General features: G+C 39.5%; 1 protein-coding gene across 6 annotated transcripts in view; it reads right to left on the bottom strand.

Moving 5' to 3' along the window:
- bltp3b (bridge-like lipid transfer protein family member 3B) overlaps positions 1–23,299 on the bottom strand; it is a 146,922-nt gene that overhangs the window by 54,418 nt on the left and 69,205 nt on the right. For 3 of the 6 annotated variants that reach the window (XM_073066315.1, XM_073066313.1, XM_073066311.1), the window contains exons 6-11: positions 23,118–23,258; positions 21,489–21,659; positions 18,268–18,448; positions 16,917–17,000; positions 4,199–4,375; positions 2,903–3,060 (exon numbers count right to left, since the gene is read on the bottom strand). In XM_073066315.1, coding sequence (XP_072922416.1) covers positions 2,903–3,060; positions 4,199–4,375; positions 16,917–17,000; positions 18,268–18,448; positions 21,489–21,659; positions 23,118–23,258 — 912 coding nt within the window. Of the gene's footprint in view, positions 1–2,902; positions 3,061–4,198; positions 4,376–16,916; positions 17,001–18,267; positions 18,449–21,485; positions 21,660–23,117; positions 23,259–23,299 lie in introns of all 6 variants that reach the window. The other 3 variants (XM_073066314.1, XM_073066312.1, XM_073066310.1) reach the window with 1 other exon arrangement.

The raw sequence follows: 23,299 nt of genomic DNA on the forward strand, positions 1-23,299 counted from the left end.
CTAGTACTTCTTCCTCTCTCCCCCCCATCTTCTGAATGATTTCTTATCTTCTATTTCCAGTCCTAATGAAGGGTCTCAGCCTGAAACGTCAACTAGTTACTTTCCCATAGATGTTACCTAGCCCTGCTGAGTTCCTCCAGCATTTTGTGTGTGGTCTGCACACAGTTCCTTACTGTGTGATTGGATTAGAGTGATGATCTTAATATGAAGCTATCAACTGCATCAGGCTTGTCAACATACAATTCATTCTAATTATATTATTGCAATTCTTCATCCGTGAAAGGAGGAACTCTTAAATTGTTGAAACTAATTTGATTAAGCATGGCCTATTGAGCATAATGCATAAACATTCTATCACAGAATTATTTTCTACAAGATCCCCTAAAAATCAACAAGTTATTTTCCTCCTATCGCTTGAAGGAAAAAAATAATCTGCAGTTTCTGCAGCTCTCAATTAGTGACAGTTATGAACACACTTTTCATAAAGTGAGCATCCCAAAGTTGTTGTTTTTGTTCTAAGGGTCTCTTAGCACATGCACACACTTTCATTAATTATGTATGTGTTCTTTGGGTTGGAGAGATGTTGCCAAAGTGAAGACAGGTCATATGTGTGAGGGACTAATGTCCACCCGTCCAAAAACAAGCAGCTCCGAGAACGGATAAGTAGACTGACATCATCCAGATGACCCCATTCACTCAATCCCTCCACTGTTGGCACACCAAAGCTGCAATGTCATCCGCAATGCATTTACACACTTGAGTTACTCCAGCAGTACATCCCCAACATTCAATCTTTACCAAAGAAGAAAAGGGCAGCAGACAGATAGTAATGCAGGTATTCTCCAAATCACACAGCAAACTAGCGTGGGTATAAACTGTTTCCCCTTCATCTCAGCAGCCTAACCATGGGACTCTTTACCTAGCAGTAACTTGAAGCAGCTCCACAGAAGGACTGTAGTTCAAGACAGGAACTTGCCATATCTTTCAAGGTCAATTACAGTGACAACAAATATAGGTTTTGCCAAAAATGGAATTAATACTGAAACTTGATCAAGCCCATTTACCAGTGAAATCACAAAGCATTTTCTGTAAATAAATCATGCACAGACAATGATAATATTTTCCTGAGACAAGGGAATCAGGCCACAGGAAACAAAAACATTATGGGTTGTACACGTCAACCATGATTTAACCCTGTGGCAAAATGGCCTTAATAAGTTCTTAATACATTTTCCTATCACGAATGGACCAGAAAAAGATGGAGAAGGGTACAACAGATGACTGGAAACCTCAAGAAACAATTATGAAGCAAGACAGTTATGAAACCAAATTAAAGATTTCCCTTGAGTAAATTTTCTAATCAAACAAATTATCCCTGATTCAACCATTTGTTTGTTTCACTTATTGTAAAAACATATCTCATCTTCACTTCTGTCTTTTCTCAAAGGAACATTTTAATTGGATTGTTTTAACCTCACTTCATAACTGTCCTTCAAAGTGTCAAGTCACTTGGTGCTCCCTTCTCCAAACCTTTTCTAATGCATCCATCTCCTTTCAAAGGCCAGCATAACAAAAATGTCACACCACATTTCCAGAATAATCCCTACTGTTTTCTATAATGTTATAATTATCTAATGGTATTACCCAATCTGGATTTATTTTATCAATCACTTTGTTATTAAAAGAGTAGACATGAATCATTATCTTGTTTCATACACGGAACAGTACAGCACTAGTTAGATCATTCAGCCCACAGTGTTATGCCAATTTTAATGCCAATTTATACTAACTGTCTTCCTCCTCTGTATCATTCCATTCCCTCCATATTTATATGTCAATCTAATATCTTCAAACTGCCTGCTTCCACTATGACCCCTGATCACCTATTCTGGGCACCTATCATTGTATGTAAAAATAAAACTAGCCTCTCACATTACTTTTCAACTTGCAACTGTAAACTTAAAAGCATGTCCTCTGGTGTTTGACATTTCCAACCTACAGAAAAGATTCTGACTGTTTACCCCATCTATGCCTCATAATTTTAACAACCTTTAGATCTCCTGTCAGTGTCTGGACTCATATAGCTTCCTCATATAGCATCCTCTTCATATAGCTTATATTCTCTAATCCAGACAGCCTCCACCTCTGCAACATCTCCACAGTCTCCATATTCTTCCTATTACAGGACTACCAGAACTGCATGCATATTCCCAGAACAGACTGACTAAAGTTTTATATACTGCAGCTATTTACTGTTTTATGCAGCTAAGTGCCTTTGCATCTATTTATATTAAAATTTATGAGACATGTCAACCCATCTATGTAATCTGCTTAGGTTTCTGTAAACACAGCAAACGATTTAAGGTAGAGCAGACAAATGTTGTGTCATGGGTAGATTTTTTTAAAAAAAACAGACATCGGTACAATGTCATCACACCCAAATATGATAAATTGGATACCACATTGGTTACACAAACTGAAGTTTCCATTTAACATCACCTCCATCTTTTGCTGCCAAGCCCAATGTCAATCTGCAGAGATTATTTAAAGCAATTACCTCGTGAATTTCCCTTTTCACCCTTGAAAGAACATTGTCAAACACTGTTTGAAAATCCAAAAGTAATTCTCTATTTCTATTACAAGCAATTGCAGTCGATTTGTATGACTCAAAATATTATGGGTTAATTAAGATAAATCTGCCCTTACGGTAACAGCTTATTTTTAAAAAAAATCTTAATAGCACCACATTGTAACAATTAAGTGTATGATGAACTGAAATACAAAACATGGATTCTTTAAATATCCCATGTAAAGTTAAACATTTAAGTGATCAAAAAATCACATCAGAATTTAATACAAAACTTGTGAAATATGTATCAGCTCTAAGACATCAAATTCTCACCTGATAAATATTTAGATCCTCCACTCTTAAAACAACACAACTAGATAATAGCTTTGTTCTTGACTGTGGACTAGCTGAAGATGAAACATTAGCAGGACTTGTTCCTTTTGACATCTGTTCTTTCCCTGTAGTAACAGGTTTATGTCTGAGTGTAGTCTCTACATACAGAACAAACAATTAACATACTGGCCAAAAATTCAGTTTCTGAAGTAATAGGTACTGTTCAATAAATTCAATTTTTGTTTCAAACACTTTCCAGACAGACTAGTCAAAGATTGTTCAATCAAGACACATGAAATAAAATGTTTGCCAAAAAAGACAACTCTTTTGGTTGAGATAAACTATCCAGGTGAACAATCTGCAAAGAGAAAGCTGTTGTTTTCAATGGTCCTGTTCAAAACCACCCATTTTAAGTTGAGCAAACCAAAGAAAAAGAAGGATATCAACTTCAAAATAAGCTTTGGTTGCAATTGATCATTCAAATTCTCTATGATGCAAAAAATATCTCAAGTCGGGGAATCAACAAGAGAAATAAATGGACAGTTCAGATCTGTTTTGAAATAACAAATATAGCCCAATATTTACTATTCTTTTTTAGACATTTTTCTTCACAAAAGCACATGCTTTTCTTTGTTTTAAAAAAAAAGGAAAATCCACTGTTGTGTCATTACAAGTATATCTAATAGCACATTTGAGCAATTAGCCTTTAATGGGCCACTGGACCACAAATTGGAACAACAATTCACACTATTGCTCTATAGCTCCAGAGATCGAGATCTGGGTTTGATCCTTATCTTGGGGGGCTTTCTGTGGCATATTTTTAGCCTTCGCGTGATTGTGGCACTACCACCCAGGTACTTTAGTTTTGTCCCCATTCTCCAAAACTGTGCTACAATATAGGTTAAATATCTACTATAAATTAACCCCGCATTGAGAGGAGAATTGGTGGGATAGGGAGAGGGGGGTGGCTAATGTTAATGCAAGAGAAGAAAATGAGTGCTTGATGGCCCATATAGATAAAATAGGGTAAAGGACTATGGCTCAAATACTCTCCTTAGAACTATAGCTTAAATAGTTAAGCATTCCTATATAAAGCAAACGCATTTCATCCTGCCATACCATGCACTGCAAATTACAAGTTGGGTGCAAATTTAGAGCACCATTCCACCCCTCCCCCCCACACATAGGTAATTGGAACTTCATTTCGTCAATCAAGAGTTTATAATCCCTTTCCCTTACAAACACAGAAAATTCAATTCTTACAATTAACCATGAAAGTAAACAGAGAATACTGACCTATTAATATGTGTGGAGGTGAATCATTTGGTGACGGTGGTTTGCTTTTACTATAATCCTTCACAGCTTGCTTCAGCATATCAACATTAGACTTGAATTCTTTCAGTAACTCCTTTGCCCAGTTTGATCTAGTTTTTGTAGACTCATTGTAGTGCATCCAGTGCTGACAGCTGTCCCCTGAAAATGTTAAAAATCAAAGTCATTCATGTTAGTAATCTCCAGTCATTTGATTGTGTTATTCCCTGCCTACACTCAATAAATGCAAACTCTAAAGGAGACAGCAATTACAACTTCTGAAAGGTCACCAGTATCCAACAGAATTTAAGTGCCTTTCCCATCCACTTCAAAAACTGTAACAGTAAAACTTTTGTCATCATTTCACACCATACTAAGTAACTTACAAATTCACCATCCCATGTGCTCCATAGCTGAATGTCCAACCCTGTGAACTTGAAAGCACAAAGGCCATCTCCTTCCATGCAATTGCTCCTAGGTGCGCCCGGGTCCCAGTGCAAGGAATGACTTAATGTTTGGACGATTTAAACGCTAGGCTAGATGGATTGAAAAGGCAGGGTATTAGGAAAAGAAGCGAGAGTTGGGGCATTTCTGCTCGCTGTTCCACAACGCTTACTCGGCTCTGAGCTGAACTGAGCCTGAGGCCTGCTCCTGGCTCTGTGACGTTTACTCAGCTGGCGATGAACTGAGCCTGAGGCCTGCTCCGGGCTCTGTGACATTTACTTGGCTCTGTGTTGAACTGAGCCTGAGGCTATGGCCAGCTCTGTGACATTTACTCGGCTCTGTGCTGAACTGAGTCCGAGGCTATGGCCAGCTCTGGGCTTTGTATCAATGGACTCACCTCTGTTCTGAATGCTATTTGCTTACTTTTATTCTTTCCAAGATTTGCATTTTTTGGGCTCTCTCTGCACATTGGGTGTTTGACAGGTCTTTTTTTTAATGGTTCTTTAGGGTTTCTTTGTTTTGTGGCTGCCTGTAAGGAGACGAATCTCCAAGTTGCATAATATATACACACTTTGATAATAAATGTACTTTGAAAAACAGTGGCAACCCATTTTCTTACAACTATATTTCTTCACAGAAATTTTTGCAAAGAACTTACAGCAAAAGCTTACCTCAGGCAGTGTTAAACAATCTGATGACTCCCTAAGAACCCAGACAACACAAAGATCCACTATAATTAGCTCATGTTAACAGATTCCTTATTTCTCCAGAAGAAAACACTTGTTGTAATTAACCACAAACACAAGTTGCTCTCTCATGCCTCAAGGGAATATGTCTATCTATACATGTACCTAGAAGTATCCTCAACAAAAAAAAAGCAGACCACCTCAATTACAATGAAAGTGTGACAGATCCAGCAACTGGCCAATGACCATAATGTGTGCTATGTCTCAGTGCTGTCAAGACAACCAAGGGCCCACACTGTTGTGAGCCAAAAACAATGGGGAACCCAAAGAGAGTAATCACCTTTTGGAAGGAGCATTTGAATGAACTCCAGCCAGGCTGACAGGAGCTTGAATAGACTACATTATCAACAGAGAAGCAGCAACATCTCCAAAGCCAATCAAGTTCTAAAACAGGGGTCGGCAACCTTTTTGCCTCTGTGGGCCAGATCACATATTAATGAGCGGACGTTGGGCCAGATAAATGGCATAAAAAACTTGAAATATGGGAATTATCCATTTAAATACATCTAGTTATGTTTGGCCTCAAATGAATGAACAACGCATGCTAGAAAATCAGTTGTGCTTAACCAAGGATGCCAATTAGTAATCAAAGAACTCAGTTTAGTTGCAATTTATTTAAATCAAGGCATCTTTGGATCTACTAAAAGGACACAAAGAATCTTTAAACATTAAACGTATGAACATGATGCATTGAATGGTGGTAAATTAAGTATAATAAAAAAAAAAGTAATTTTAATGCAAACAGTCGATAAATCAATGTGAAACTTGATGCAGTTTGTTGCTTGAAAGCTTCTCAATATTGAGTGTCAGACTTGTTGATGCCAAGAGCAAGACATTATCCGGATGGGCATCAGTCAATCTTGTTCTCAAATGTTTCTTGGCATGCTTCATTTTTCAAAAATAATTGCTCACACAGATAAGTGCTGCCAAACAGTGATGCCATCTTTTTTGCATGGTCCACTAAGTTAGGATACTTCCCACTTGGATGAATATATTTTCTATGGAAGTCAAGCACTGACATATCTTCACAATGAAATTTCCATCTCAATATGTCGTCACACTGCATCTCAATCAATTCCATTTGAAAAATTTCTGATGCATTGTCCACTTCCACATCAAATGGAGTAGCAAACAGCTTGAACTCATTTGCATGCAAGCGAAAATCAGCAAAACCAGATGAAAACTCTTTCCTCAATTCTTGGACCATCTTCACAAAAATGCCTGGATCTTGTGCTTTACTTTTTTGAAAAGTGGGAAAATGTGCACAATTTTCTTCTTGAAGCTGGTACTCCCACAATTGTAGCTTTCTTTCAAAGGCCACAATATGATCATACATCTCATGTATCAGCTGATCTTTTTCCTTGAAGTTGTAAATTCCAGTTATTTAAATGAGATGTAATGTCCACAAGAAATGCCAAGGTTGCAAGCCAATCAGGATCACGAAAATGTGAAGCATCCTCATTTTTGCTTTCAAGAAATATTGTCACCTCTTCATGCAATGCAAATACTCTCTCCAGCATTGACTTTCAGCTAAGCCAGCGTATATTGCAGAAATAAGCCAGGTCCCCATATTCTGCCTCCATATCCAACAAAAACTGCTGAAACTGGTGATGATTCAATCCACAAGATAGGATCAGATTCACTGCCTTCACAACAATGTCCATAACATCCTTTAATTTCAAAGACTGGGCACATAATGCGTCTTGATGGATAATGCAATGAATTTTAACCAGTTTCTGTGCAATTCCAAGGTTTTCTGTTTGTCCTTGCAGCAATGCGATGGTACCTTTTTTCTGTCCCACCATTGCTGGTGCCCCATCAGTTGTGATGCCAATTAGCTTTGACACATTAAGTTTCATTTCTGACATATTTTCAACAAAGCTTCAAAAATGTCTGCTCCAGTAACCATGTCCTTCATAGGAATTAATTGAATAAACTCTTCAAAACTTTGAAAAGTTGAGGTCACTCCTCGCACAAACACCGCAAGTTGAGCAGTGTCTCTCAAGTCTGTGCTCTCATCAAGCGCAATTGAAAAAAATGGCAATTCATTGGAGGCATCCCTTAAACAACTTTTAACATCTGCTGACATTTCTTCAACTCGCCGTGTGATCATTCTTGCTGACAGGCTTATAGATGCAAATAAAGATTTCTTTTCAGGACAAACAATATCCACCACTACCAGTAAACATTCTTTGACAAACTCTCCATCTGTAAAAGGCTTCATCTTTTCTGCAATACGTTTTGAGAATTTGTAGCTGGGTTGGGTATTTCCTACATTTTCACTGCTTTTCTTGGCAAAAAATAACGTTTGTTTTCCAAAACTAGCCTTCATTTGCTCAACTTCATCTTTCCTTGCTTGTCCGGTAAACTTGTTAAAATTTCCACTATGACAGGTCTTGTAATGTCGGCACTCAGTGTCTACCTTCCTGTGTTTTGCATTCATTGCCATTGGAATTTTTTTCTCGATTTTATTTTAAAACGTGAGTTATTCAACAAGTATCGTAGCACATGTAAATATCTGGATATTTAGTGTGGATTTCTTGTTAAAGCACAGTGACATTGTTTCTGTTTACAAATTTGAACGATCCCATCTGAAAACCTGCGCGTGCTCGGAGAGTATCTAATACATATTAATAAGGTAGTCTGCCTTCCCGTCATTCGTATATACCAGTGTTTGGTTTGGAACAAAATGGAACCTGGGGCCAGTGTAACAAGATGCCATGCATGTCCATCAGTGTGGTCGCGTGAAACACTCAGAATAAGGAAAAATCGCTCATGGGCCGGATATGCATAGTATCCCAATATTTGGCCGCAGGCCAGTCAAGATACCTTCACGGGCTGGATCTGGCCTGTAGGTTGCCTAACCCTGTTCTAAAACATAGTGAATAGGCACAAATTTTTAATCATATTTCCCATGCAAAGCAGCTGAGAAATGACTCAATTGAGACTATTCAAGAAAAGAGACAAACAAAATTATGGTAATTAGAGGCATTTTCCTGCTGTCTGACATAAGTAATTATTACCACCCTCTACAAATGTCTCCTTCCAATTGAAGAGTTGCTCCCACAACATGCAGGGTGGATTTTAGCTAATCAGCAGCTCAATGGAGATCATCTTCACCACTGCACCATGGAATACTCCAAGAAAAGTGCTCGAAGCAGCATCAACCAATACCAATAGGGTTTTGTGTAATTTTATTCTTTCAATCAGTTGACTAAAAGACTGCAGAAAACCTTTAATCCAATATGGTTGCACTCAGAAACTTTATTAATTGTATGTAAGTCACGATTCCCACCCAAGGATTGATTACAAAACCTATCTCAGTCCACAACGTGGACAATCATAACTATGTCAATGCTCCTGTGATTACAACAATTATTCTTGTTGCAATATTACATCTAGTCTCCAAAAAGATTCCCATGAGGTTGGAGCTGTTCCACAAGACAAAAGCAACACTCTATCAAAGACATCACTGATTTCAAAAACATGTTTACCATCAAAGGAAACAACATTCCTCTAGACCAAGGTGCATAACATAGTATATATAACTCACACACAACACATTTTTAAAAATTACTGCGATAAAATTAATGAATAATAAGGTACATTGTGACACAAGTTTAAAAGTATACAGTACAACGCTTCTGGTGCTTCATGAGTGTAAAACCTGGGTGGAGGCAAGGAATTCAGTAGTCCTACAGCGAGTTTTCCATCTCAACAATTCTTGTTCTAATGCTATGGTATCTCCTGCCTGATGCTAGGTGGTCAAAGGGATTGGTGGATGGATGGGAGAGAATATTGACAATGCTAAGGGCCCTCCTTGCACAGTATTCCTGATAAACATCTCCGATGGATGGAAAAGAGACCCCAATGATTCTCTCAGCAGTTCTTGCAATCCTTTGAAGGGACTTGCAGTCAGATGCCTTGCAATTCCAGTATCAGACAGTGATGCAACTCGTCAGGAGTCTCATGATGATGCCCTGTAAAAACTGGTTAGAATGGGGGGCGGGGGGCCCGGTGACGTCATCATCGAGAATGGCAGCTTAAGTCACTAGCTTCTCCTGAAAAACGCATATTAAGCCCCGTTATCCCATCAAATATAATATTTTTCAAAAAATATTTGAACTGAAAAGAGGGACAAGAATGGGGAAAAAGAACGGAAATTAAAAAAGCGACACTGCGGAGCCTGCGTCCGAGAGCAGTGCAGCGAGCGGCTCTCCGACCCGACTGCATGCTAGTGAGGCGGCTGCTGGGCCTCGTTCAGACGAAGCGGCGAATATCTTCGAAATCCTGAAAGAAATAATGGAGGTCCAGAAAGAAATAAAGCAGCAGCTCCATGATATTAAATCAGAGCTCGCCAGCGTCAATCAAAAAATAGCGGTGGCAGAGACTCGAATTGAGAAGGTGGAAGATCGCATTCAAAACGTGGAACGGACACTGAGTAAGACAATAAAAATATTACATCACCAAGAAGGTAAACTGCTTGACCTGGAGGGAAGATCACGGTGGAAAAATATCAGAATCTACAACGTTCCCGAAGGAGCGGAGGGCTCGTCTATGACGGAGTTTGTCAGAAAGATACTGTGGGACGTGCTGGATATTCCCTTGGCTATGAAGCTGGAAGTTGAAAGAGCCCACCGCGTGCTCGTCCCAAAACCTACCCAGGAAAGAAAGCCACGCTCAATAATAATTAAAGTCCTTCGATACAGCACCATGGCGGAGATTATACGAAGGGCCTGGGGTAAGAAGAGAGTGCTTTTCGACGATAAATTAATATGTTTCGACCAAGATTACCCCCACCCCCACCCCCACCCCCGCGGTCCTGCAGAAACGCAAAGAATACTCTATAGTCAAGCGAGTACTAAAGCAAAAAAAGATTAAATTTCAAACTCCGTACCCTGCTAAACTTCGAGTGTTTTATGACAACGGGACGCAGTTGTACCAGACAGTGGAAGAGGCAACTACAGACATGAAGGCTAGAGGGTTGCCTGTCAGCGTGACCAAAATGAAGGAAAGCCTGACTGAGGAATTATCCCGCTCCGCTTGGGAAATAGTGCGAGAATTGAGAAGGCAGGAGACGGGAGGAGGCCGAGATAAATATATCAGGAAGAGACCGGGAGTTTCCTAAAGACAGTCCTCACCCACTTCAGAAGAGCCATAAGGTTTGGCTAACTTTAAATATGTGGAGAAGCAAAACAGAAGCATCTCAAGAAATACATATTATAATGTGCCTTTTATATTACTTAGTTGTTATTCTTTATTCTTTATTCCCCCACCAAAATGAAAATATATATATGTAATGTATGTGTGTGCATATGTGTATATATAGGAGTACACCGGGAAATCTTTTCTGTGTAATGGATTTGTTCACTGACTTTTATGAATACTGCAATGGGGGCCCTCAACTCACAAGTAGGAGGGGTTATCCCCCACAGCTAGACATTTCCTCTAGCTCAACACAGGGTCATCTACTAGAGACCTCAGCCTTGGAATCACACGTTTGTTGCCATTTTTGTTATTATTTGCGTTTCTTGGTTCTATTTGTTCAGGGAGTAGATCGATTAAGTTTTATTCTAATTTCAATGATACACTGACAGATAAATACAGATGGCTAAGGACAAGGTAAAATTCATTTCTTTTAATGTCAATGGGCTATTAAATCTAATCAAATGTAAGAGAATTTTATCCAATTTGGAACAATTTGATTCATACTGGGAAAAATGGTTTAACTACATAATGCCTCATAGGCCTGATTTTATTCTCACAAATCAATGAATCTGTTGTTAAAAAAAAATCACTCCCTACTTGTACATAGTTCTTTCCTTTTGCTTGTTTTTTCTTTCCACTCTTTTCTGTAAGTGTGTACCTCAGATAAATACTTTGTGGAGATTTGTGATATATATGATTATATGATATATATGTACAATGTCTGAAATACATCTTATGGAAATGTTTGTTCGATGATGAACTTCAATAAAAAAATTACAAAAAAAAGAATGGGGGGCGGGGCAGGGGAGAGCCTCACTCACCTCAGTCTCCTCAGGAAGTGGAGATGTTGCTGTGCTTTCTTGACCAAAGAGTGGTGTTTAGGGGCCAGGTATGATCATCCATTACGTGCACTCCCAGAAACTTGGTGCTCCTAACTCTCCCCACAGAGCAGCCGTGTATGTAGAGTGAGGAGTGGTCAGTCTGCACCTTCCTAAAGTCCACAATCATCTCTCTGGTCTCATCCACACTGTGTCTCAAGTTGTTCAGACCATTATACCAGTTGCTCAACTTCCTCTCTGTACACCATTTTGTTGTCATTGCTGAGGCCAACCACTTGTGTCATCAGTGAACTTGATGATTTGGTTTGAACTGCAGTGCAGTCATGCATAAGCAGTGTGAACTGCAATAGGCTGGGTGCGCAGCCCTGGGGAGCAACAGTGTTCAACGTGATGGAGTTAGGGATATTCTGCCAACAAGGAGATACAGAAACACCTCTGCATGGACATCCAGATTGAAAAGCAGCTTTTTCTCCCTGCACTGTCATGCAACTGAACAATGCCCTATTTTAGAGTTGTCTGTTTTTAATTCAGGTGTAAGTTAGATAAATAACTCAGGTGTTATTTTAAATTTAGTTATTGTGTTTTTAGTAACTGAACTGCCATTATGCTGTTTTGCACTGAATGGATTAGCATTGCAATTTCCTTGTCCTCAGCAATGGCATTACAGCTCCAACTAACTAAAACATAGGTCATGTCACAAGCTAGCAATGGCAGGCATTGATGATGAAATTCACCACATCGTCAGTGCACTTTCACAACCTTTAATCATCTCAGGAAGTGTCATGATCAACGCCTCAAAGCTGGCTCAAAACAGAGCTCTTCTCTCCTGAATGACATAGAATACCGACAACAAGCACCTCAAAACACTGCAGAGATACATTAAACCCATCTCCCGAAAATACTCAGAATCAATTTACAGGACGGAAATGCTACCCCTGTATAACATGACCAATACTGAGGCTCGGGTCACAGTCTACCAACTCTGATGTGCAGGCCATATTATACAGACACCTAAAACCAGAGGAGTCCCAAAATGAGCACTTGGAATGATTAAGTTGCTTTAGAAGTGGTGGTGTGTGGCCTCCGTCGGTCATGGTCGACCATGGGTACTGTGCCTCTGGTAGTCACTGGTTTGTTGAGCAATGTCGACTGTAGCTATTGAGGCCTATCCTGGAACGGTAGCTCTGCCACAGTTGCTGCACATGTAGGGCGTCATGGAATTGTTATCCGCTGTGCTCTCCATTTAGCTCCTCTCCGCTCCTCAAACTGACTTCGCCTTTCTCTTGGTGTTGTTGAAGAGTACCTCGCCATTTGTTGCCGTCATCTGCTGTATCCTCCCAGCACTCTGTGTTGATTTTTAAGGCTTTCCTGTCATGCTTGCAGAGGTCCTTGAAGGGAAGCTGGGGTCTACCAATATTCCTCTTGCCTGTTGCTAGTTCTCCGTAGAGAATGTCCTTTGGCAGTTTACCATCCTTCATACGACAGATGTGGCCCAGCCAGCACAGTCTGCGTTGTCTTAAAAGTGTGAACATTGTGGGAAGTCCAGTGCAGGAGAGAACCTCAGTGTTTGGGACTTTGTCTCTCCAGATGATGCCGAGGATGCAGCAAAGGCTGCTCAGGTGAAAACTATTGAGTTTGCTCTCCTGTTTGGAGTAGATGGTCCAAGTCTCGCTACCATACAGGAGGGTGCTGATAACACATGCATTGTACAAGGCAGTCTTGGTCTTTGTAGCAAGTTTCAGGTTCTTCCAGACCTATGAGGACAGTCAAGCAAGGATCGATGTTGCTTTGCCGATATGCCTTTTGATTTCAGCATCGAGGGAGAGAGTGTCGCTAATGGTCGACCCCAAGTATGTGAACTCATGGACCACTTCTAGATCGTAACTGTCGATGGTAATGACTGGTGTCTCCACTACTTTCTGGGCAAAGACATTTGTTTTCTTTAGGCTGATGGTAAGCCGAAAGTCCTTGCATGCCTTAAAGAAGTGGTCCATGAGAATTTGTAGTTGCTGTTTGGTGTGCGAGGTTATAGCACTGTCATCGGCAAAGGGCATGTCACGTATTAAGATCTTTCGCATCTTTAATCTTGCTCTCAGGTGCGCAGAGTTGAACAGAAACCCATCAGAACTGGTGTGCATGTAGATGCCTTCTGTCAATGTACCAAACATAGCACAGAGAAGAAGATGCCAAATAGTATTGGGGCCAACACACATCCTTGTTTGACTCCACTACGAATCGCAAAGGGTTCTAATGAGCTGCCATTGTACCTAACAGTAGCCCTCATGTCATCATGAAATGACTTGATGATACTTTGAAGTTTTGGGGGACAGCCGATCTTGAGGAGAACCTGAAAGAGCTGACAAGGTCAAATGCCTTGGTTAAGTCGATGAAAGCAACATAGAGAGGTTTCTGTTGTTCCCTGCACTTGTCCTGGAGTTTACGGAGTGAGAAAATCATGTCGACAGTTGACCTCCTTGCGCGAAAACCACATTAGGACTCAGGGTATACTTGTTCTGCCAGAGTTTGTAGACATGCCGGAGCTACACAAGCAGAGACTTTGCCAACAATACTCAGGAGGGAGATACCCCTGTAGTTGTTGCAGTCACTCCTATCACCCCTGTTCTTGTACAAAGTGACAATTTTGGAGTCGTGCATATCCTGTGGAATGGCTTCTTCCTTCCAGCACTGATGGAGGACCCTATGTAAAGGTTGGAGGAGTGAGCTCTTGCAATGTTTGATCAGTTCTGGAGGAATCCCATCTTTGGCAGCAGCTTTCCCTGGGGCCAGACTGTCAATTGCCTTGCTGAGGTCCTCAATGGTTAGTACAGAGTCAAGTTCATCCATGACTGGTAGACAATCGATGGCATAAATGGCTGAGCTAACAATAATATTTTCCCTCGAGTAGAGCTCAGAGGCGTCTTCCACCCAGCGTTCCATCTGCTTACTTTTATCAGCGATTATTTCATCACTGGATGACTTCAAGGGTGCTGTCTTGCTCTGTGATGGGCCAAGGGCCTTCTTGATACCATCATACATCAATCTGACGTTGCCTGTTACAGCTGCTGTCTGAATGTCCCTGCTGAGCTGGAGCCAGTACTCATTTGTACACTGCCTTGCAGTCTACTGCACTTTGCTTCTAGCACCTCAAAGAGCCTGGAGTATTTGGTCAGATGGTGAGCGTTTGTACTCTGTGAGAGTTGCACACTTGGCTTCGATGACAGGAGCCATGATGTTGAACTTTGTCTCAAACCAGTCACTGCTCTTTGTGGTCTTTCTTCCAAAGTTAAGAGAGCGCTGATTTGTGGATGGTGTCGCGAAGGTATGACCATTGTTCTGTTGCAGTATCTCCTTGTGAGGAGGTAGTCATAGTACCCTGTACTGACTTGGCAAACAGGTCAACCTTTTCTGACTGTTTCATCTCTGTTGTGTTGATGTGAGGTTTTCCAGTCTTTGGAGTGGTGGATTTTCTTTGGACGTAGTTTGATCTTGCAGCATACTAAAGCATGATCCGTAGGCAGTCTGCACTGTGGTATGAGCGGGTGATTAGTAAAGAGTTGATGAAAGAGCACCTAGTGATGATCACATCTAGTTGTTGCCAGTGTTTAGACTGTGGATGTCGCCATGAGACCTTGTACTGTGACTTCATCTGAAAGTAGGAGTTAGTTACACACATGCTGTGATAGGAGCAGAACTCCAGGAGACGTTGTCCACTGTCATTTATTTTGCCAATTCCAAAGTGACCAAGACAAGATGGCCAGGAATCGTTATCAGCTCCCACTCTGGCGTTGAAGTCACCAAGGAGTAGGAGGTGCTCATCACTGGGAATACGTCCCACTGCATGGACAACAGACGTATCTCCTTATCAATTTTGCCCTGGCTTGCGCCCTGGAGAGGCCACTCCAGCTTCGCTTTATAGTGCCAGACAAACATGGGAAGCAGCAGTTACCGGTTATAAGTCATAATGCTTAATTGGCATAGAGCATGGCGCCAGGGGTTGCTTCCAACGGTGGGAGAGACCATCGCGTTTCACTGGACAGTTACCAGCCACCTCAAGCTGGACAGACCCCAGCCAATAAGGTGCTGTCCCATCAGTCTTCCTAATTGGGTGCATGGGGATAATGGATTATTCCATGAAGAGCTGACTGTAACTACTGCACCAGACAAGAAAGAAAACAAATCAAATAAGACAACTCCCCTCAAGTTGGGATGTTGAAATGTCTGCACAATGATGACTGGACTTGTCCAAAACCTCAAGGATATCGAAGATGCATGAAAAGCAGCTGTCATTAACAACGAGCTTCTAAGGCTCAAGGCAGATATAGCTGCCCTACACGAAACACGTTTGGCGGATTCAGGTACACTGAAGGAAAGGGACTACACATTTTTCTGGCAGGGAAAGAACCAAGACGAGCCCCGTGAGCATGGAGTGGGTTTTGCTGTTAGGAATTCCTTGCTGCAAATGGTGGAGCCACCAGAAAATGGAGCAGAATAACTTATGACTCTCTGCCTACACACCAGTCATGGCCCAGTATCTCTCGTCAGTGTGTATGCCCCTACCTTGAACTCCACCTCTGAGGCAAAAGACATGTTCAACGACAAATTAGAAGTGGTACAGAGAACCATATTTCTTCATTGAAAGCAGGTGGAGTGTTGGAAATTCATTCATAATTGCAAGGGACTCAAGATAACCCCACTAGGTCCAAAACTAAATCAAGTCCAAATAAATTCAAATCCCTTTCAACTTTCCTGAATTCCATGAAGCTGGAACTTTGTTTTTGAAATTCCCCAGACCCAAGGTTATAGATACTTCCAGCCTCTTCTTCACTCCACATTTCTTCCATGACAATATTTGCTGTAAAACTACCCACCATTTATATGCCAAGCTTTGAAATTTATTCCCTGAACCTCCCTTCCCATCTGCCATAACAACACTACTTAAAACCCACCAGACTGACCAAACAACTGATCATTCCATCTCATATTTATTTCTTGTTAATTTGTGCCTGCCACACATTCTGGAACATTACTACGTAAAAATGCAAGGCATTTTTGTTTGAAAATCCAGTGTTAAACAATTACATGTTTAAGAAAAAAAATGGCCAAGCATGTTTGAAATTAAATCCCTTTTTGTTTAGTTTTAAAAATAGTATGAGAGTTCGCAAAGGGAGGCTTAGAGTGTTTTGAAAATCAAAGAGTAGAGACAGCTCATATTTAACAAACAGTGGTGAAGCATATGGATTTGCAAAGAAAGGGTATAGAGCAGAAGTTTTAAAGAATCATCTCCACAGCAACTAGGTCTTCCCAACTCTTGGTTTACAGTGCAACAGGTTATGGCTCTTCAAGAAATCATTTGGGCAACTTTTAAGATACAGGTATAAAAAAGTTGAAAAGTAGTAGTGTGGTGACGACATTGTAGAATTTGCAAATTCATACTTCAGATGTTTAATTGCATCTTTACAGTCATACCTGCTCTATGATAGGGATAGTAATCCACTGTAATTTGTGTAAAAGAGAGTTGCATGGCTCCACCTGTGATCTCTCTCGGAAAACCTGCCAACAGATGGTGAAAATTAATAAAGCAAAAGTTAGAATTGGAATTTATGTTTTCCTTGCACATAAGAAAATGGTTCCATTAACTCTCCACACTTACAATTTAACACTTTCAAATAAAGTGTGAATTAGTCTGCATGCAAAATGCATCTACTCAGTGAAACCAATTGAAAGTAACAGCCATTGACAGTCTGTGACAAAAGTCAGCAACAGTAGCAGAAACTGATAAAATTCATTATCGATTAATTGAAGGTAATGTTCAAACTGAAAGAAAAGATGCTTAGCAGATACCGTCACTGGTGTCAGACCAAGGATATATTTTAAAGTGACTAAGTGGTATCAACTTTTATATTTAAAAAAATAGGCCTAGAAATGACGGAGTAGCAATCAACAAATAAATTACTGAAACGCACCTTGACCAACCATGGCCTTTTCAAGCACATGGAGTTTTCTGTCAGTTTTGAATCAAAGTAGGAAAAAAAATTCTTGGAACCTTGGAAGAATGTGACCAAGAATCAATCTTATAAACATAATATCAAGACTCAACACAGGCACTACTAAACACCATTTTAAGCTAACCTTTCATAGAGTAAAATGTCCACTTCAGACCATTATGGCATTCTAATGATTTGGCATTTCATGCACCAGGTAACATTTCCCATGAATTTGCTGACTTCTGTATTCACTCATATTCCCTTGGTCCATGGTTCCTACTTTCTAGTTATCCTCACTGCCCCCTCCTTTGCACAATTGACTATGGCCTGGGTTCTTGCAGTCCTCCACCCATCTGAAGACCCGCCAGTTCTTTGGTGTTCCCCTCACCTTCCCATCAAGAATCACCAGGCCTTTGGTTTCTGTGCTCCATAAAACTCACCAGGCTCTGATTCACATGCTCCCCAAAAATAAGCGAGTTCACTGCAGAACTTACTATTCGTGTGTAATTTCATGAAAAAACATAAGGGGAAAAAATAACACCCAGAAGTCTGGAAAATCCATCAGTCTGACATCAGTGCCGCAAAGGTGCCAAATTAAATTATGTACTCTAATACAGGGGTTCCCAAGCTGAGGTCCATGGTACATGGCATAAAAAAGGTTGGGAACCTGTTCTAATAGAACAAAGAATACAACTCCAGCACTCCACTCAATATGATTATGCAGAACTAATGTAATACATTTTAAAATGAAAACACAGAATTAAACAAAAAACATTCCAGTTCTCAAGCTAATAATTTCAACTCTAGCTCAAAAAGACAGTAAAACAGTGTACCTCTTTCCTTCACATGAATGTCATCACAAATGTGCAAATCCAAATGAGAAATAATTAAATGATAAGATGTTTCCTTTACATCAAAAGCATTGAAAAGTTTGGCAATAGCATCATTCTGATCAGCTGTTGCTGCAGCTTGCTGTGTTCGAACCTGCTGGGAAACAGGAACTGGAGTTGCACTCTGCAAGAACAATGTATAAATGTACGTCAATTCCATTAATGTAAAATTTAAGTGAACTTTAACTTTAATTTTTAAGTGAATTAAAGGTTTTTCATAAAAAGGTCATCAACCTGAAATGTTTATGCTGTTATATCCAACATTTTAATATTTTAATCATCTAGCACTCTGCCACCAGACAATCTAAATCTGTAAATAAATGAACCTGCTTTCTCTATTCACTATTATGACAGTGTTCATGTTTCCAAATCAATTATTTTCAAGACTTACAATCAACCTTTGCACTTTTTCCTCCAGATTCATTACTCTAAACTAGTTTCTTCAATATTTTCTGAGAACCAGAGCTGAACTTTAAACCTCACTTTTAACCCATAATTCATACAATTTCTGTAGTATTAGACATTACCATTCCCCTTCAACATCTGGTGACCAAATCTCATGTACATTTTACACTGAACTTTACATTCAACTTACTCAAATTCTTTTGGTTGATTTTCATTTTCCTAAACTGATATCAGCAGAACCCTCAAAAATATCCAGCACCAATTCTTTGCTACATACTCTGCCTCTCACCAATAAATCCTATTCAAAATCTTCATCTACATCTTACAAGACTTCCGAAACCAAAATCATTCAACTTTACAACTGCTACGCCCCAGTTCGTTAATTTATGAATTTTGGTTTATTCCCATTACAGGTTGAATAACCCACATCCTAAATGCTTAGGACTGGGAGTGTTTGCATTTTGGAATATATAATGAGATAGCTAGGGATTGCTGTAATTTCTGACTCTCAGTTTATGTGTTACCACTAAGCAGTCTTGTCTTACACTTGTTCATCACACATATGTACTTAACAATGAAAATTATTACATACCATTAACATAATGAAAACATAATGTATGCGGGGAGACAGAAGCAGCACAGCAGTATTTAGAGAATATTTGAATCAGTTGTTGAACAACAACAAACAATGGTTTATGGAGTGTTTTTCAAAACTTTTGTTCATTACACATGTGAGGCTACTCCTCAGAACTGTGGGTGGTGCACAGGGACCTGCACATTGCCTGGGAGCCTTTCCAGTGCCTTGTGGAATTTTCCAATTGTGATATCATGTCAGCAGCACTCAAAGGTCTTTGGATTTCAGAGGTTTTCAGATTTTGTATTTTCAGAACTCAATTTGTACAACTTCTACCAGCTGCCTCAGCCCCACTTAAACTTGCTCTTCACCTTTGTGTTTTCAGTCTATTAATAAGCCTTTAGCCACCCCTATTATAAAATGCAAAGCAATCAATGATCATTAAAATGTTATATTTTTATTTGCATCCTGTCCCAATAGTATTGTGCAATTCCTAAAGTAGGAAAATCTAATTTCCAAGTATTGTTGATAATCTGAGACGAGAGCTGGCTTTTGTGGTCTATCACTGAATCACTATTCAGAAATTCAGTCATCAAATTTAAACCAAATGAAATGCAATATAATCACACCATGTTTTTCAGAGAGAAAAAAAGGATTTTTATGTACAAATAGATTGCAGAAAAACACATTCCAACAGCTCTGATGCAAAATTCATTTTGTATCTGAATAAACCAAATGTTCAGACACCAAGCACTGTTAGTACAGACATCAAAGATTACAGGAGAAAGCAAATGAAGGGGGTTGAGATGGAAGATAAATCAACCATAATCAAATGTTGGAGTGACTTGATGGGCTGAATAACTTAATACTGCTCCTATGTTTTATGGTCTTATTTAACCTGGGGAAGAGTTCAGAGTTTACTCTGCCCTCCTTTGTTACGTAGACTTACAACACAGTTTAAGAAATTTGGTTAAATGGGGGAGAAGTTGAAGTCTCTGGTGTGTACACAAAAGCCCAGAGCTTTTCTCAGCTTTTTAACAATCCCCAGACACCTGCAAGCACCTGGTCTAGGAAATCTGACCACTGCAAATTTGGTGGGCCTCTTAACCGAGTAGGAAGAAATGGCAGTAGAGGGGATAAAAATTACATTGTTTTTCTATTTTGTGGTGGTTTAAATGTATTTGATTAATTTAAACGTGCTCTAACAGTACAATTTTAAATTTATAATATTTTTCCCTAGTTTGCATATAATTGAATGTCAAAGACTTCAATCTAAATGACAACCTGGATTATGGATAAACCGGGGGGGGGGGGGGGGGGGGGTAAACATTGTTGGCTATCAAGTAATCCAGGAGGCAAGGTCCACAATTTATTGGGCCTCAGCACCCCATTGCAGACAACTGTGCTCAGTAATTTGGGGAAAGTTGCAACCCTCAGTGGAAAGCAGATCCATGTACTCTGGGAGATTCAAACTTCAAAATATAACAGGTTGCAGCTTTTCCTATGTTTTCTAGTGTGTATGAAACAATGCTGTTTTTTTCTTTTACAACAACTAGCTGGTTAAATTCTTAACTGACTGTAGAAAACAACTATCAAAACCAAAATGAAGTTAATACCTTACTTACAAGATGTTTAGTCATCAAATAGCAGCACTATTTGTGGTTAGTTCATTCTAATCCACATAAACCTCCCTCAAAGAACTGTCACTTTCACATTTACTAACAACCAAATGCAAGGAAAACAGGTTTTATACTTTCAAGTGAAAGACAAAAATATTTTGAATAGTAACTTAAGGTCAGAGATCCTTTTTCAAAGCTCACAACATGCAATTAGTTCATTTTTGCTCTCTCAGCTTTGATTAGCATTTAAAAAATCTGCTATTTCACTGCACTCAGGGTATGAGTAATACTATAAATAATTAAATCAATTGTCAATTGATATTTAAAATTCAGTAACTTCTAATTAGCATTTGGAATGCTGTTACAATGTTTTCATTCCTTAAAGGTCAATAATATATAATTTACAAATTACAAAGCCCCTTTTGAGCTGAAATAGATGAGCTAATAGTTTCGCTTTTACATTTGTGAATGCATTACTCACAACCCATATCAATTGAAGTGCAATCATTTCCACCTCTATTTGTTCTAAAATAATACTTCATATGGAATAAATTGAAAACAACAACCTGGGTTGGTGCAGAAGCCATACTCTTCCTTTGCTGTGCAGATTTTTCTATGACTTCACTCAGAGATTTTGAATACTGTGCCATTGCCTTCAACTGGGAATCCGTCAAAACCCACAATAAATCATCCAATATAAGCACCAGCTTTGATGCCACTACATTACAATCTTTTAACTGTTGAAACAAGAACAACGAAGAAAAAGATCTCAAATCCTGTCCAATACCCAAAACACAGGCTGAAGATAAAACAAGAGTTCCACCAAAATGATTTGTAACAAAATATTTCCCCAGCATTAACAATGATCTTCATACAATCAGGATGTCTTCAAACTAACAAGATGCAGTAAAACTCTGATAATCTGACATGCTCAGATCTTGGTGGTGCTTGAATGATAGATTTTTCGGAGCTACAAGATGTTATCAAGTCTGATATACTGAAGTAACTGTTTTAAAGATGATAGAATGTAATATAACACAATTTTCAGTAAATCCAATTAGTTTAAAATGAGCATGGGAACTTCACCCAGTCAGCTAAATGCAGAATTATCAGAATTTCTAAATAGTCAGATAGTGGTTTATCAGAGTTTTATCAACATCATAAGACAAGATACAAGTTTAATGTTGGGAGCAGAAGTGAAAAATTGGAGGGGGGGGGGAGAGTGGAAATTAAGCATAAATAGTACAGTACCAGTTATGGAATGTTTGGTAATTCAGTCAAATACTAATACTCATTATTTTAATCTTTCTGTCCATCATGGCACACAAACATTTTCTATGACTGAAATTACAAACAGCCCCAGCTACAAATATTTGGTACTAATACTCGTCTACAATCTAAATAACTAGAAAAATGTCTAGTACACTAATCTCCCACAATAATACTCATCATTATCATCATAATGCACCATGTCATATGATGCGAGTGATCACAGTCTCAATAACCACAATTGTTCTTGACAAATTTTTCTGCAGAAGTGGTTTGCCATTGTCTTCTTCTGGGCAGTGTCTTTACAAGACGAGTGACCCCAGCAATTATCAATGGTCTTCAGAGATTGTTTGCCTGGTGCCAGTAGTCGCATAATGAGGACATGTAATATGCACCCGCTTTTCATACGACCATCCACCACCTGCTCCCATAGCCCTCATCAGTTGGGGAGGGGGGAAGGGAGGGTGCTAAGCAGGTGGCACACCTTGTCCAAGGATGACCTGCAGGCTAGTGGAGAGAATGAGTATCTTACACCTCCTTTGGTAGTGACATATCCCCACCCTGCTACCCTACAAGAATACTACTATTCTTAGCTAATGGATTAGAAATGCAATGCATTTGCATCATGTTGTTGGTAATCTGTCTGACTAATAATTATTTTCCTTATGTGGTCTATTCAGCAAGAAAATAAATTGGTAACTTTATAGGCACCCAAGGTTTTATTGAAAAAGTGGTAGAACATTGTGGCCATATATGTCCAGACTACTCACACATCTGAGAAAAGTTCTCTATGTTGGTCCCTATGAATCAATAGCTGCACTTTTACACTGTATCCACGACAATACACAACTGCTGCAAGTTCTAAACTGCAAGCATACACTATTGCAGTGAATTTTCTGCTGAAGAAATTACTCTCTATTTCTTACCCTTCGCTTCAAACTGACTTTCAGCTTGGACTGGTTTGTGATAAGCCTCACTGGTGCACTTAATATATCGTGTTCCTCATTCTGGATTGCATCTGCCTCTATTCGGATCATCTGCCAGGTGATCTCCTTGAATGTCAAAACCTGAGTACATAAAAAGCAAGTCAACTACAACCAGAAAAAAA

Source organism: Hemitrygon akajei, chromosome 14, assembly GCF_048418815.1.
Source record: "Hemitrygon akajei chromosome 14, sHemAka1.3, whole genome shotgun sequence".
In the NCBI taxonomy this organism is placed as follows: domain Eukaryota; kingdom Metazoa; phylum Chordata; class Chondrichthyes; order Myliobatiformes; family Dasyatidae; genus Hemitrygon; species Hemitrygon akajei.